The sequence below is a fragment of the Panthera uncia genome (genome assembly GCF_023721935.1).
Source record: "Panthera uncia isolate 11264 chromosome C1 unlocalized genomic scaffold, Puncia_PCG_1.0 HiC_scaffold_3, whole genome shotgun sequence".
NCBI lineage: Eukaryota > Metazoa > Chordata > Mammalia > Carnivora > Felidae > Panthera > Panthera uncia.
Window position 1 is genome coordinate 93,942,793 of NW_026057584.1, and position 15,840 is coordinate 93,958,632.

At 42.3% G+C, this 15,840-nt stretch overlaps 1 protein-coding gene across 1 annotated transcript in view; it reads left to right on the forward strand.

The window, feature by feature from the left end:
- TMEM163 (transmembrane protein 163) overlaps window positions 1-15,840 on the forward strand; it is a 237,689-nt gene that overhangs the window by 132,563 nt on the left and 89,286 nt on the right. The window contains exons 3-4 of the mRNA XM_049616198.1: window positions 2,693-2,736; window positions 4,118-4,209. Of these exons, the coding sequence (XP_049472155.1) occupies window positions 2,693-2,736; window positions 4,118-4,209 (136 nt within the window). The remainder of the gene's footprint in view (window positions 1-2,692; window positions 2,737-4,117; window positions 4,210-15,840) is intronic.

The following is a 15,840-nucleotide window of genomic DNA, read 5'->3' on the forward strand; positions in this document are numbered from 1 at the left end:
TTCACAGCAGCCCCACTGCCTTCTCTCTGTGCATATTGCCAGCTGGCAGCATAATTTTGAGGTCGAAAGGGTCCTTATCTGTCACCCACTGTTGAATGTACACCTGCCTTCAAGGTATTGCTAGACTTTTGTTGGACCTGTGGTGGCTTTCAGCTACCCTAAGCCAAGTATGATTGTGGCTCCAGGGGCACCTGCTTTGTAATCCCTACCTTGGTGGTCAGTCATCTTGGCTCCGGTCTGCTGTTCTCCAAGTGGGAACTGCCCACAAAGGGAAGCTGTCAGAGCCAAGGCCCTGTGGAGGGCCCCTCAGTGTACCCCAGATTCCCCACACAATTTAGCATTATCTCCCTTTGCAGCTTATCAGGGAGATCAGATGGAGCCAATTTATAAGTAAATGATACATGTTAGTCCTTCCCTTCTGTGAAGGACTCTGGTTAACCTGGAGCTCTTAGTCAAACTTTCTTTGGTGCACGGGGATAGAATAATATTAATATTCCATTTGTGCTCTAAGTTATTCATCCCCTGGGCAGGCTTGAAGTACTCACCCAGTCAGAACTTTCCATATGATTCTGAGAAGGTTTGAAATCATAGACACTGACTCCAACTGAATCAGGGAAACCCCTCATCAATGGCCATCTCCTTTGTGGGATTCCAGAGTCTCTAAGGTAAAGTTCCTTGAGTTTGTCAACATAATCAACTGAGTGTACACCTCTTTGAAATCTGTAATCCACTGTGTAAATGTGTGGTCTTACTGAATAGCTGATTAAAGCTTTTTACAGTAACCGGTAACAGTTTACCTCTTGGGAAAGCAGGCAGTCTTCTGGGATGGCAAATGTGGTACTTTATCCATTGTGCCCTCCATTCCATGGTGCCCAGGGCAGACAGTGATGGGTGGGGACAGTGCGGGAGCTCTTCTTTATCTGCTGTGTATATTGAGCATCTGGGCAAGATGTTAGTAGGAGCTAAAAAGGTTTCCATTGCTGATGAACAAGTAATCCACAAAAAGCACAGAGCCAAGATACTGTAAAAACAGGCTGTAAAGTAAAAAAAAAAAAACAAAAAAACAAAAAACAAAACAAAACAAAAAAACCAACAACAACCCAATACTTGTTTCTGTGAAATTTTATGAAGCTTAACAAGTTACCGAGAACTTGGTGCAAGTCAGGCTTAGCGTCCTCTAGTGTATCTTGGTGCTCAGTGCAATTCCTCAAGGGATCTCCTGCTATATTTGCTCATGTCAATGTGGCCTGTGAGTTGAGTTCTTTGGGAAGAGCCAGAGCCCCTTTGCATCACCACGGCTGTGTTGCCCACAAAAGCTACACCCCATCACTGCTCACAGCTGGCTCTGCCCTTCTCCTTATGCCCAGGAACAACGCAGGGATAATGATGTAGCTCATTGCAAGAGCCAGAGATGGTTGGGAATTGAATGAATTGCATTGGTCTTACACAGCCTGAGGGCTGGAGTGTAGCTGACTCCCTGGAAGGGCTTGGAAACGTGAAGAAGCCAGTGGTTCTCTTGCCCCAGAATTGTATTTACCTTATGCTTGTCTCTCCACTCCTTGGTGTTTATAGCAAACGATGGCCAACTCCACTTCTGTGTTCTTAGGTTTCAATTCTCACAACATTAATCAACCATCTAGATTCTCTCTTGGTCTCAATTCTTAATTCACAGAAAATGAAGTATGCTTGGTTCACATTGGGTCAGATGACCCCATAAAAGCTGGGGGCAGGGGCACAAAGTACAATATGGCTGTCCAGGGCCCATTCCTGGATGTTATGGGGAGGACAGAGAATGGGGCCATGTGGTGAGCTGAGTTGGGGCTCAAATGGGTATGGACCTCCATGCCCCACACCTATGCCTCACTTACTCCATGAGTCAATGTTTTTCATACCTGTGCCTGGGACAATCTACTTCAAACCTTTGCTGACCCACTGGGTAGGGTTTTATTCTTTGTTGGAGGGTGGACATATGCTTGATAATATGGCTTTAAGTCAAACTGAGAACAACAGTCTTTGAAGCTGGACATGGGCACAGAACAGATCACAGAATTAGACAGACACACCACTCAGTTGACTTTCCCCCCAAAAAGGTAGATAGATTTTTGAACATGGAGAAATGTCCTTATTACAACTTGTAGACATCTCTTATTTGTAGACATCTCTTATTTAAGATCATTTGCTATGGTTTTTCCAAACTGTTTTCTTGACGCCTACACTGGATTTTCAGCTCTGATGGGAAAGAGATTTCTCTGAACTGTGTTAGCAGTGACATGTGTGTGTAGATACCTCAACTAATTACCTGATGATGGGAACATTGTGGATGGTGGCACTTTTACCCTGGCAGTTTCATGTGGTTCCCAGCTCTCTGTTCCCAATTGCTAAAGTCTCAAAGTCTCAGCAGCCATTTGATTGACAGGTGCTTGGACATTTTCATTCTGAAGCCAGCCCTTTGGTGGTAGAGGATGCAGTGGGAAGGGTTGCTGTTGCCAGTGGAGTCCACAATCTTTTCACCTTCACTTTCCTTTTTTCAGTTCATAGGGTTGACAAGTACAGTTAATTTTTAACTTAATGCTCTTGGAACTTTTCCACTGATGTTTAAAAGGCCCTATCAACTATATTAATATACTCATAAATGAGAGAAAATATCCATGAGGTCTTAAAATATGCTAAATAATATTTTCTTTCTTTTTAGCTGTCTCCGTTATGAGGTACAGCGCCTCTGCTTTTGGGTTTGCAGTAAGTAACCTGAAATGTACTTTTATGAAGTTTTGCACGTTTTTCCTGAGCCCACAAATCTCACTCTGGGCTGGCAGTTCAGAGGGTGGTTAGCTGAAGAGAGCTTAGCGTGACAAACCTTTTATGGAAATAGCTTCTATAAAAAAAAAAAAAAAAAAAACAACTACAATTTTGAAGGAAACAACGATACTCTACACGTCTCCAGAACAGATTAGGGGACCTCATTTTCCACGCCTGGTTGAGAGGATGGTTTTAGCCTGTTTTTCTCCCTCAAGGTTGTAGGTTTGAAAGTGGGTACACACTGGAGTGAAGCATTTACTGGTACAGGCAGAGGTGTTGGGGTTAGGATTGGGGCTGCTAGCACTAGACAAGTCAGTCTGTAGCCCCATTAGGAGTAACCTGGGTCCTGAACCTGTTTCCTGATGGGAATTGGTCAGAGAAAACAGGTCTCAGATGTTTTATAGGCTAGGCATGTTGCAAGCTTGGGTGTAGTTTCCCCACATTCCTTCAAGACAGTGCTAGTGCTTGGAGTTTTCCAGCTGAAAAGTGAGATGTGGTGCAGTGACTCATCTGGAGAGCTCCAACATCCTCCTATGTAGCTTTAGGGTTTCCTGTACCTGAGGGCATGTGTTCCTGTTCCCAAACCCACTTCTGCCCTTTGATGTGAGAACTTAAAGTTTTGGAGGTTGTAGATTGTTTTCAGAATCTTTTGAAAGGTATGGACAGTCTCTCCAGAAAAATGCCCCCCCCCCCCCCCCCCCCCCTCCCTTTTATCCCCTTTCTTCTGTCTCTGTCCCTCACACGTTCACTCATTCATTCAAACAAGAGCATTGAATTTTGTATACAATTCTGAAATGTTCGATTTCCCAGAATCCTTGGGGTATCTCACCCTGAACCTTACTCTCAGTCTCACCCTTGAACTTTATATAGAACAATCGCATCGAGAGCTGGAAACATAGAATCCTTATCCTGAATCTTTTACTTGGGATGTAGGGGAAAGTGCTGCAATTATTTGTCTGCTGGGGGATATGGGTCAGAACAGTACAACTCTCCCCATATCTCCCTGTATCTCCAGAGCGCTAGAAGCTGGGGCCCAGGGAGCAGAGCCCACTGCACCACAGAGTGTGCTTTCTCAGTCCGTGGGAGCAGTGGGAGGTCTGAGGAGAAGCCATGGCACTGCCACCAGGCCGGCATGTCGGGTGACCTCAGCTCCATATTCCCAGGACCCAACATGAGGATGATGAGTAGCCTATATCATGATGATGTGAAGCTTCTTTGCTCTGAGATCACTGGCTCAGATTCCAAGCCTTTGTGTCTTGTGTCTTCACCGTCATGCTTTTTTAACGCTGGAAAACACTAATGCCATGTCTCCTTCTCCTAGTTTGATGCCATCCTCGACGTCCTGTCATCGGCGATTGTCCTGTGGCGTTACAGCAATGCTGCCGCTGTACACTCTGCCCATAGGGAGTACATGTAAGTGGATTTTTATCTTGTCCCAGGCTGCCGAACCCTTGCAAAGGAAGGCCACGTAATTAGGCTGTCAGCATAACTCACCTTGCAACTTTGGTTCCAGGGATGAGAATGAGGACCCAAGTTTACTTTGAGCGTGCCTGCTGTGATATCAGCCATATGATAGGCACCTTCTGGGATGGTCACAGAGATGGGACATCCTTTTATAATTCTCCCTGTCCTCTGCTCTTGAGTCTGGAGTGAATGTTTGTATGCTCATTTGTCTGTCCTTCTGTCCATCTATCCATTGATCTACCTATGCTTCAATCCATCCATTCTTCCATCCTCTTTCTCTATGTGTTTTTGGAATCTTTGTTCTCTGGAATTTTCATGCTTTTTTTTTCTTCGTAAGTAAGATGACTTTTCCACTGTAATTTATGGGAGATATCTTGAGGGTGTTCTAGATTACCCTACTGGTCTTACATTCCTCTATTAGAGGGTGTGGCTTCTCCCAGTCTCTACATCCTGTGGGTGATGGTTTTGTCTTTGAGGAATTTGAGTTTGTGACCATAAAACACATCTTTTCCAACTTGCATCTCTTTATTCCATTTTAAATCTCCAGGCTGATAGCACAGGTTCCAAAGTTAGATATCTTGGCTTTGAATCTTAGCTTACCACTTGCTAGCTCTGTGACCATAGGAAGTTGCTAACTGTTCTATGCCTTGTTTCCTCATCTAGAAAAGCAGAAAAACAACAATAACTCCTTCACAGAGATATTGTATATATTATATATGTATAATATAATGTATGTTATATTAGAACAGTATGTATATGTGTATATATATGTATATATAATGTCTGTGTATATATCTATATATCTATATAACATATATATAATATATGTTTGGCATGTAGTTCAGGAAACCTTAGCTGCCATCTTTATTATTAGGTAATTATTAAGGGGGCTCCTCTGAGACTGAGCCACCACTGGTCATTTACCCCACCTCTGTACTTTTGGACAATTTAATACAAATGAGTAAATGTTATCCACAGTGTGATTTGTGTGGTGCCCAGACAGAAGGTTCTCTTGATGAGGATGCTGTGTCATACTTAAATGTATGAATGTTGAGATACAAACGTTAGGTGCTAGGGGACTCTGGTAGTAATATATCTGGGGTTGCATATGCCAAATGGAAGGCTTTTGAAAGATGATGCTATAGCTGATTCACAAATGAGAACACATTTTATTTCATTGTTGGCTTTAGGTAGAGCATAGAAACTTCTTTTAAGTATTACATATTTATTTAAATGTACATTAGCTCTTTTAACAAATATGAAGTATCGAATGTGTGATGCCCCAGATGATATTGTTCAGGATAAAGTTGATTTTTTTGAGTCAACTTATGGTTGAAAAACTTAAGAGAACAATTGTAGTAAATTGATTTTGTGAAATTTCAAACTATGGTACTATAATGATCAAAGTTGAGTTAACAGTGGTGCAGCCAAAGGAGCAGCCAATGCAACAACCCAAGTGGTTGCTGGCTATGATTTGAGGAATACAGTGAGAACAATCTAGAAATATGCTCACATTTTAAGAGTTAGTCCTGTCTCTCTCCGAGGATGATATGTTCTTTGGTTCTATAGTTGTACTGTCTGGTGCAATAGCTGCTGGTGGCTATTCTGGCACTTAGGTGTAGCTGGTCTGAACTAAGAGGTGTAAGTATAAAATACACACTACATCCCAAAGACTTAGTAAAAAAAAAAAAAGTAAACATTTTATTCATAACTTTAAAAATATTGATTGTATGTTGATATAAGAATATTTTGGATATGGGGCTCCTGGCTGCCTCAGTTTGTAGAGCGTTCAACTCTTGATCTCGGGGTGGGGGGGTGTGAGTTCAGGTTCCATGTTGGGTGTAGAGGTTACTTAAAAGTTAAAATTAAAAAAAAAATTTTTTTTAAAGATGTTTATTTATTTTTGAGAGAGACAGAGCACAAGCAGGGAGGGGCAGAGAGGGAGGGAGACACAGAATCCGAAACAGGCTGTAGGTTCTGACCTGTCAGCACAGAGCCAGATGCGGACCTTGAACCCATGAACTGTGAGAGCATGGCCTGAGCCGAAGTTGGATGCTCAACTGACTGAGCCACACAGGCGCCCCCAAATCTTTTTTTTTTTTTTTAACGTTTATTTATTTTTGAGGCAGAGAGAGACAGAGCATGAATGGGGGAGGGGCAGAGAGAGAGGGAGACACAGAATTGGAAGCAGGCTCCAGGCTCTGAGCCACCAGCCCAGAGCCCGACGCGGGGCTCGAACTCACGGGCTGTGAGATCGTGACCTGAGCTGAAGTCGGACGCTTAACCGACTTAGCCACCCAGGCGCCCCACCAAATCTTTTTATTTTAAAGAATATTTTGGATATATTGGATTAAACTATTATAATTAATTTTACTTGCTTCTGTTTCTTTTTTCTAATGTGGCTTTTAAAAAATTTTAATTACTTATGTGGCTTATAGTATAATTCTTTTGGGCCTTGACCTCAAAAGAGAGAGCTCTTCCCTCTCTGTCTTTTCTTACTTTAGAAATAATAATCCAGAATTTGATTTGCGATTCCAGAAGGAATTGAGTTCAGTGTTACTCAATTTCTCTCTTCTAATTTGCTCTTTTAAATCTGATTTCCTTTATGCTGAAATGAGTTTCTTATGTATTAGTCACAAATCTACAAATTATTGTAGCTTTTCCATAGAGTCAGGATCTCTTTGAGCATTTGCCAGGTGGCCTTGAGTTTTCCAAGATGAAAAGACTGATGACAAGAAATGTGTTTTGGTTTTCAGTGATTGCAAAATAGGTACCATTACAAAAATGTATATCTCTCATGATACCCCAAAGGCAAAAATTCCGAGTAGTTGCTTTGATAATTCCCAGATTCATGCAATGATGCCAGTGAATTTATTTGGAGATTCTTAAATGTAGGGATTAAAACAATATCCCACAATCCATTGTATTGTTGGCTTTAGTTTAAAGTTTTAATCTCTGCCTCATCCCATGTAAATTAAAAATTCATGGAATCACTGCCAGATGAGAAACCGATGTTTGCGTATTAATGGGCATGAATGAATTATGAGAGACATAGCTAGAAAAACCACTGGTTTTCAGTTAGTTGCTGGAGAATAATAAATGAGGAAATACCCAACTGGTCCTTAGTTAATTCCTCTAATTTGTCCTACTTTGACTCTAAGCTTCAGAGAGAATCTTGAGCTTGGAGTTGCCAGTACAGGGAGCAGTGGGACCTTTGTCAGCCTTGCTGCCTGATACTGTGTGTGCTGGCTGTGTGCTTGATGCCCAGCGGAAGAGAGGATGCCTTTAGCATTACCATAGGGTGTAGCCCTCAATCGTTTTGTTTTGCACTTCCTTTTTATTGTGGTAAAAAACACTACCACTGGATTTACCATCTTAAACATTTTAAGTGTGTGGTTTAGTAGTATTAAATATATTCATTTTACGGTTGTGAGCTCCTTCATCATGCAAAGCTGAAACTTCATACTTACTAAACAGCTTCCCTTTTCCCTCTCCCCCAGCCCTTTGCAGCCATGATTCTACTTTGTTTCTATGCATTTGATTACTGTAGGTACCTCACATAAGTACAATCATAAGCTATTTGTTTTGTGACTGGCTTCTTTCACTAAATGTAATGGCCATGGCAAAATTAACAAATGGCCCTCATGGTTGAGAAATCTTGCTTAGGTAGACAGTCCTAGGTGTGGGGCACTGATCTGAGAATGAGATGCTCAAATCCAGCATTTTACAGGCGGTTTGCCTACTGGTGTGAATTTAGGCTGGGAATGGGTGGCTGATGTCAAGCAAGAACAAAAGGTCAGGGACGTACGTTCCACCAGGTATTGGCCAGATGCTCCATCTGGGATTGAAGCAATGGTTGCAGAGTTGGGGAGGAGATGAAGGCAGTGAAGCAGGTGTTGTTTCCATCAGCCAGGAAAAGAGAGGGACCAGGTGGTTGGGGCTAATGGCAAGGAGGCATCCTGGCTGGTTTAGCCTGAGACTGACTGGGAGCATGGAAGGGAAAAAGCCGGAGGACTGGTTTGTAATTCACCATGAGGCACATAGGCTGCGAGTATGTGGATGAGAGAGAACACACTGCCTCTGCTTCCAAGGTGGGGGAGGCAGCTTCCTCAGGGAGCAACCAGGTTTTTCTTAGGCCAACTGGTGAGAGCAAGAGTCGGAAAAGAGTCTGAGGATGTGGAGAGTGGGATAGGATGAACGTGTTTTGGGGAAGGAAGGGTGCAGGGCCACACAGGGGGACACAGAGGAGCGTGGCTAGAAGGATAGGGTGGTGATGATTGTCCTGGTGACAGTAGATTGCTGTGAGGCCACTAAAAGAATGAAGCACTATGTGTACATGTGCATTGTGATGTCCAAGTGTCATTAAGTGAAGAAAGCATAGAGCAAAACAGCATTTAGGGTCTCTTCTCATTTGTTTTAACAAAAGAGGTTTGCATCCACACACACTGTTTAGGCATATAAAAAAAATCTCTACAAGGATATAAAGGAGACTGGCAGCAAGATCTCCTCAGGGAGGGGGACTGGGGACAGAAGAAAGAGAGGAGATGCTTTTTATATCCTTTAGACCAGAGCTGTCCAGCAGAAATCTCTACAATCATTATTGTTCTATAGCTGTACTGTGCAGTATCATCAAGCCATTACCCACATGTGGCCATTCACCATTTGCTATGTGGCTACATTTTTAACTTTATTTAATTTAAATTAATTGAACCATAAATAGCCACATGTGGCTGGTGGCTACTGTATTGGACAGTACCTCTTTAGGTAGTTCGATCATTTTTAATCCATTTTTTTATTAAAAAATTTTTTTTAACTTTTAAAATTTACTTTGAGAGGGACAGAGAGACCACGTGCAAGCTGGGAAGGGACAGAGAGAGGGAGAGAGGGAATCCCAATCCTGATAGTGCAGAGCTCAATGCAGGGCTCAAACTCATGAATATCATAACCTGAGCCGAAATCAAGAGTCAGATGCTTAACCGACTGAGCCAACCAGGCGCCCCTAATCCATTTTTTAAAAACAAAGTTGTTACTAAATCAAAGTCCAGGGGACTTGGAAATGAGAGAAAGGTAGGGGAGGAAGGAGGTGCTGGAGGAGGTGGGTGTGGGAGAAATTAGTGTAGGAGGAACCTGGCATGGCCAAATGACACAGGGCATTTCGCACCTGTCTCAACCATTGTCAGCCTTGTGTACTATGTAAGGCCATAGGAAGTACAGCTTCCTGCTGCCATCAGCTGTGGAGGGCCATCAGGATGCTTGCCATGGAAGGTACAGCTTGACACTCATTGGAGGCCTCTGACATTTTGCATGATTTCAACACAGGTGGGAGGCCCGTGAACACTCCCCAGTCCCAGCTGTCTCCTTGGGCCATTCGTCAGCTTGCTGAGATGGAGAGGTGGAGGCAGATGGGAGGCTGTTCACCTTTACAGGCTTGAACTTCTGCAACACTGAGGCAAAAACACAACCTGGGAGGCTATTCACTTGTTCCAAATGTACCTCCACATGGCATGATGCTCAGCAGCATATTGGAAAGCAAATTTGAGAGCTCTGGGGTAGATATTCTTAGAGAGGCATAAATCCTGGTGTGTCTCTTCATGTGAAATAAATGGGGCACGCCGGTTCTCACCCATGCAGGGTCCTTGCTCGGTCTTTCTCCCCCGCCCCCAATCTGCTGAGCCAAATGCCTTGGCCTGAAAACTACCAGTCGACAGGATAGCTTTTGATGACTGGTTTCAGCAACATTCTTGCTGCTTTTGGAAACAGCTCTGGAAATTGAAAAAGAAAAGAAACTGATTCAGTCAAGAAATAGCATATCGGCAATTTGCTTTTGGTGTCTGATCTAAGAGGACTGCAAAGGCCAGGAGTTATACCAGGAACATAGTGAAGTAGTACCGTGCCTCCCTCCCCCTCTTTGCACAGAGCATTCGGTCTGACCCTAAATCAGGGGCTTTGGGAGAGTGAACCATCTTTCCTCCACACTTTTCTAGTGCTCTTAACATTACCAAGCTCTTGAGTGTATTTTGAACCTGAACCTGGAAGAATAAATAATTTCAGAGAGTCCCTCAACAGCTGATGAGAACCAGTGTAGAAGGTAGAGAGCCTTGATAGCGGGACCTGAGCTCACATGCCTTGACCAGTTTGGATTTAGTCTTGCCTGAAGGCAAAGAGAGTTGCCATGGGAAGTTCCACAGTTGTGGGAAGTTCTATGAAGCCTGCCATGACACAGGCATGATATTAATGGGTTGTGGTGCTGTGGGCAGGATGTGTTAGAGAAAGAAGTGTAGGCTTCCTTAGTCTACTATGGGTAGAAATGTGTCCCCCAAAAGATACTGAAATCCTAATCCCCACTGCTACAGAATGTGACGTTTTGGGAAATAGGGTCTTTGCAGATACAACTAAGTGAGATGAGGTCCTAATCCCATTTGACTGGAGTCCTTATAGGAAGAGGAGAAGATACACCAAGACAGAAGCACATGTGACAGCAGGGGCAGTGTTCAGAGTCCTACAAGCCAAGGAACTCCAAAGATGGTTGGCAAACGCCAGTAGCTCAAGGAAGCCAGGAGGGATTCTGCCCTACAGGTTTCAGAGGGAGCGTGGGCCCACTGCCAACGCCTTGATTTTGAACTTCCAGCTTCCAGAACTGTGAGAGAGTAAATTTCTTTTATTTAAGCCCCTAAGTTTGTGGTGCTTGGTTACAGCAGCCACTGGAAAACTGCTGCTGTTCCCAAGAAGAGTCTCCTATCAGACCTGCACTCAACTGCTCTGTGACCTTGAGTGACGCACGAATTTTTCGAAACCTCAGCTACCTCCTCTGTGAAAGGGGGTGGGCTGTGACAACTACCAAATGGTGTTGTGGTGAAGATAAGACACGATACTGAATGTGACATGAGTATGTGCTCAAAAAATGTTAGATCACTTATTTTCCGTCCTTGGAGTTTTGAAAATGTTTTTTCAATAGTCATACTGGGATACTTTGAAATTACGCTTTTGTTTTAATTTCCTTTGAACAGTATAGAACAAAGGACTTTGCATGGAAAAAAATCTAAAAACCCAGACATATACTCGCATATTGAGAAAGTTGCTTTTGACCTAGGGACATGGGGTAATAGTGTAGTGAGGTAACAAAAGATTGCTTGATTTCCTGATTTCATTTCTTCATCCCACCCCTAAAACAAATCTCATCTGTGTGGAGCACAACAAAGTAATATATGATTTTTGTAAAAAGTTAAGGTAATTCATACAGGTACAAAGGACATAGCAATTGTCAGAGAGCCTTCCAGGGAGAACCATAGCTAAAGTTTAGTTGTGTATTGTGTTGGTGTGTGCACATACATCTTTTTTTTTCCTACATAAATAATCTATATATACCCTTATGCAAACTGGTTTTTCTCTACTTACCACCATGTTTTGGACATTTTCCCATCTTTGGATAAATAGAGGTATGTTATTTTTTGAAAGCTATTCAGTATTCTGTGCATGGATTTAACATATTTTGTTAAGTACTTTTCTACTGAAGATGCAGGTTGTTTCCAGCTTCTTGGGGCTAGAAGCAACCTGAAATAACTGTCCTTACACGTTTGTATTGTAATGCTTGTCTTCTTATTTCTTGAGGATAAATTACTAGAAGTCTGGGTCGAAGAATATGCTTATAGTTCTGATGCCCACTGTGAAACTGTTCTCCAAGTAGGTCATACGAATTTACATTTGCACCAGTATGGGTGAGGATGTCTGTTGACTCACCTTTACCAGCACTAAGTGCTACCATTCTTTTTGAGCTGAGCTACTTGTCCAGGTGGGAAATCGAATTCTCCACGTTAAGGTGCACATGTTTAGTTATCAGGCTGAGCACATTCTCAGATTTGTTTTGGCATTTGTATTTCTTTTGGGAACTGGGTTGCCAGAATTTCAGATGGGAATGAGGATCCTTTTGTTTCCTTTTTGAACCATTTCCCAGACACAGGCTATAGAACTTAGGTGACAAAGAAAGTACACCTTAATAACTGATCAGATCTTTCCTGCCTTGCCCCTCCCACCCCCACCCCCACCATATTCTTTTTTTGCAGTGCCATGGTTTTTTTTTTTCTTTCACAGGTCTAAATACCTGCATTAATTTATGTATTGGTATATTTGTTGAGTGTCTATTGCCCTCAAAGACTTTAAGCTCACAAGGGCAAGGGTATTCCTTAAGTGTCTTAATCTTTTAACCTTCTTCCACCTGGCATTTACTAGTTGCTCATTTAAAGAGATGCAGAATGAAAGATTGAATCATGGGAGCTCTTCATCTTATGTAAAGTTGCAATAACTTTTATTAAGATGATAAGTATTTATTCAACACCTCCTGTGTGTTGGGTATCATGCTGGGCTTTGCGTTGACACCTGGTAGAGAAGGGAAATAGTGTTTCTGAAGGCTCATGGCTGGTAATGGATACAACTGGGGTTTGAACCTACCTTCTGCTTGCTCTGAAATTTCCTTGTAATCATTATGCAACACTGCCTCTTCAAATGATCGTTTGTGTGTCTTTGTTTTACCAGTTTTTCATTCCAGCTCCTTCCCCCGCTCTGCCCCCCAACCTTCCTCCTGGAAATGCCCTTTCTTAGCAATTTTCTGCAAGCCAGATTTAATTGTAAGGGAGAAGAAAAGTGGTATGGATGCAGAAGGATTAAGAGCTATAAAAAAATACAACTGAAAATTCAGTCCTGGGCTTGGGTTCTAACTCTGGTAGGTAGGGAAATGGTTGGCTGCTGGCCAGACATAGATAAACTGCTAGGGCAATCTAGGGGCAGGATGCCATGCCCAGGAGCAGCTGTCATGTCTTGGTCCCTTGGCAAATGGCTGCTGTGACAAGTACCATGGCCCTCCTGTGTCTCAAAGGTCTTAGAAATGAAGATCATTTGTCTTAGCTGCAGCCTGGACTTCTTGCATGCTCTTTGAAGCTTTGGTTCTTATTTTCACACCAAGTTGGCAGCTGCGTAGGACCTACTGGATCCTGGGCCAAGGGCTCTGTGGGTTTGTTATAAAGGAGCAGGAACACACCTTTGTCCGTGGCTGTGGCCTCTCCTTTGGCACCCACTGTTGGAACAAGGCATTTGTTGAGTGGAGAGGGTTCCATCCCCAAGGACACCAGGGCCCAACACTGTGAATGGGCCTGGCCCCTTCACCTGAGGATGGTCACTGTTTGGAAACCTGAGCCTGGAAGTCACCATATTTGTCATTTCTCCATCTTCCACTCTGGTCCCTGTGCTTTGTGGTGAACAGATTTAATTCAGGAACCTTCCTTGAAGTGGGGAGGTTTAAGGTAGACAGGTGAGAATGGGGTCATTCTCTTTTTGTGACCACTTTTGGTGGTGGGAGATTTCGGCAGGCTCTTTGCCTTCTCTCAGTGGTCCTATTTTTAGAGGACAGGTCTGTGGACTTGGTTTCTCCATAGTCATCTTTGAAGTTTCAGGGTCAGAGTTTTTCAGGGCACATTTCTTCTCCCTTTGGTCTCCAGATCTTTTCCTGTGTGTTAGCTGTTGAACATTGAAATTCAATTTAACTGTGTGTAGTACCATTGACTACTGATGAACACCAACTCTTGGTGCTGGCTATGGCTTGATGACTACTTTCTTCTTTATTACAGCTTGCATTTTCTGAAAAATATTTTATAAGGTACATATGCTATTTTTGTAATCCTATCAAAGATACTTTTTCCTTTTGGGGGAATATAAAAAGCAAGCCAGTCTGGGAACAAGGAATAAAACTCTCACTCACCTCCTTGATGTTTGTGCTGCCTTCCTTTGATTATCCTACTGGGTGCTATTGTACTCCACATCAGCACCACCGGGTGCTTTTACATATGATTACTCCTCTTCTGAAGGGACCTGCCAGTGTATGCAGCCTTCCTTGGGCAAGGATGTCTATGAAATGATGGAATTTTTCATATGGAATTTTCCATTTTCATGGAATTATGGTGATTTTTTTCTCCCCATCTCCTGCCTTTCTCTAAATAGTTGCACCCTTTGAGTTTTTAGTCATCTGGGTTTTACCAGCATCTCCCTGTATCAGGATTCAGCCTACTCATATCACTAAGTAGAAGGCATCTACAGGAATGTTTGAGTTGTTTGGTTTTTTTTAGTTTGTTTGTTTTTTGCCTACCTCATAAAATTGTTAGGAGAAACAAATGAGATAATATAAGTAACTTGCCTGGCATAGCATTTGACAAATAGTAGGTGTCTCATAAACGGGGTTTATTTTTAATAGTAGATTGGCCAGGAAAAATAGAGATAAGGGTGTTTTGATTTTAAATGTTTATTTATTTATTTTGAGAGGGGGGAGGGGCAGAGGGAGGGAGAGAAAGAATCTTAAGCAGGCTCTCTACTCAGTGTAGAGCCTGATGCAGGACTTGATCTCATGACCCTGGGATCATGATCTGAACCAAAATTAAGAGACACTCAACCAACTGAGCAACCCAGGCGCCCCTAACCATGTTTTTTAAAAATAATTTATTAAAATATAATTTACACAGCCTGCAACTCATGCATTTAAAGTGTATAAGTCAATGGTTTTTAATATTCATAGCATTGATCAAAACATTTTCATTGCCATGAAAAGAAGCCCCACTCCTTTTAGCTTCCTCTACTTCCAACTTGCCTTTCCCCTGCTCCTAGTCCTAGGCAATCACTAATCTTTTGGTCTGTATAGTTTAGCCTAATCCTGAGCTTTCATAGAAGTGGATTTATACGCTCTGTGGTCCTTTGTGGCTCCACGTGTTTTCTTCCTTCCTTTAGTCTGTCGCTTTGCATAATGTTTCCAGCCTTCCTCCACTTTGTAGCATGTATCAGTATTTTCTTTCTTTTTATTGTTACATCATATTCCATTATATGGATGTCCCACATTTGGTTTATCCATTCATCAGTTGATGGACATTTATTTGGGTTGTTTCATTTTGGCTATTATGAATAATGCTGCTGTAAACATTTGTATACATGTGTTTGTATGGAAATAATGTTCTTATTTCTTTTGGCTTTGTACTTATAAGTGAAAATTGCTGGGCTATATCATAACTCTGTATCTAACATTTGAAGAATTGTCAAACTTTTCCAAAGTAGCTGCACCATTTTAAATTGCCATCAGCAGTGTATGAGGGTTCCAATTTCTCCACATCCTCATCGGCACTTGTTATTATCTGCTTTTTTAATTCTAGCCATCCTGGTGGGTATGAGTGGTGTCTTATCATGGTTTTGATTTATACTTGAAGGTTCTTATGCATTTGGAAAGTCACCATACTTTCCCCCTGTTTGTTTCTTCCTCTTAATGCCATAGAACCTTTAGAAGCTATGTTACCCCTGCTAGTAAAGTAGTTTGTCTGGAAGAAGTTTCCTTCAAGAGGCCCATCACCCTATTGATAATGTCCTCTGGCCTCCTTATGGCTCTGCAGAGTCTGGCTAATGGCCTTATAGACTGAGTTTTGGTTTTAATGACACAAATATAGGAGACTCAGATTAATTAGGCTCATAGAACTGATGTATAAAAACAGGATGCCAATTTATTAGTGGATGTGTAGTATGGTCATCATAAGAATCTTGTCTGGATATCCATGTGGT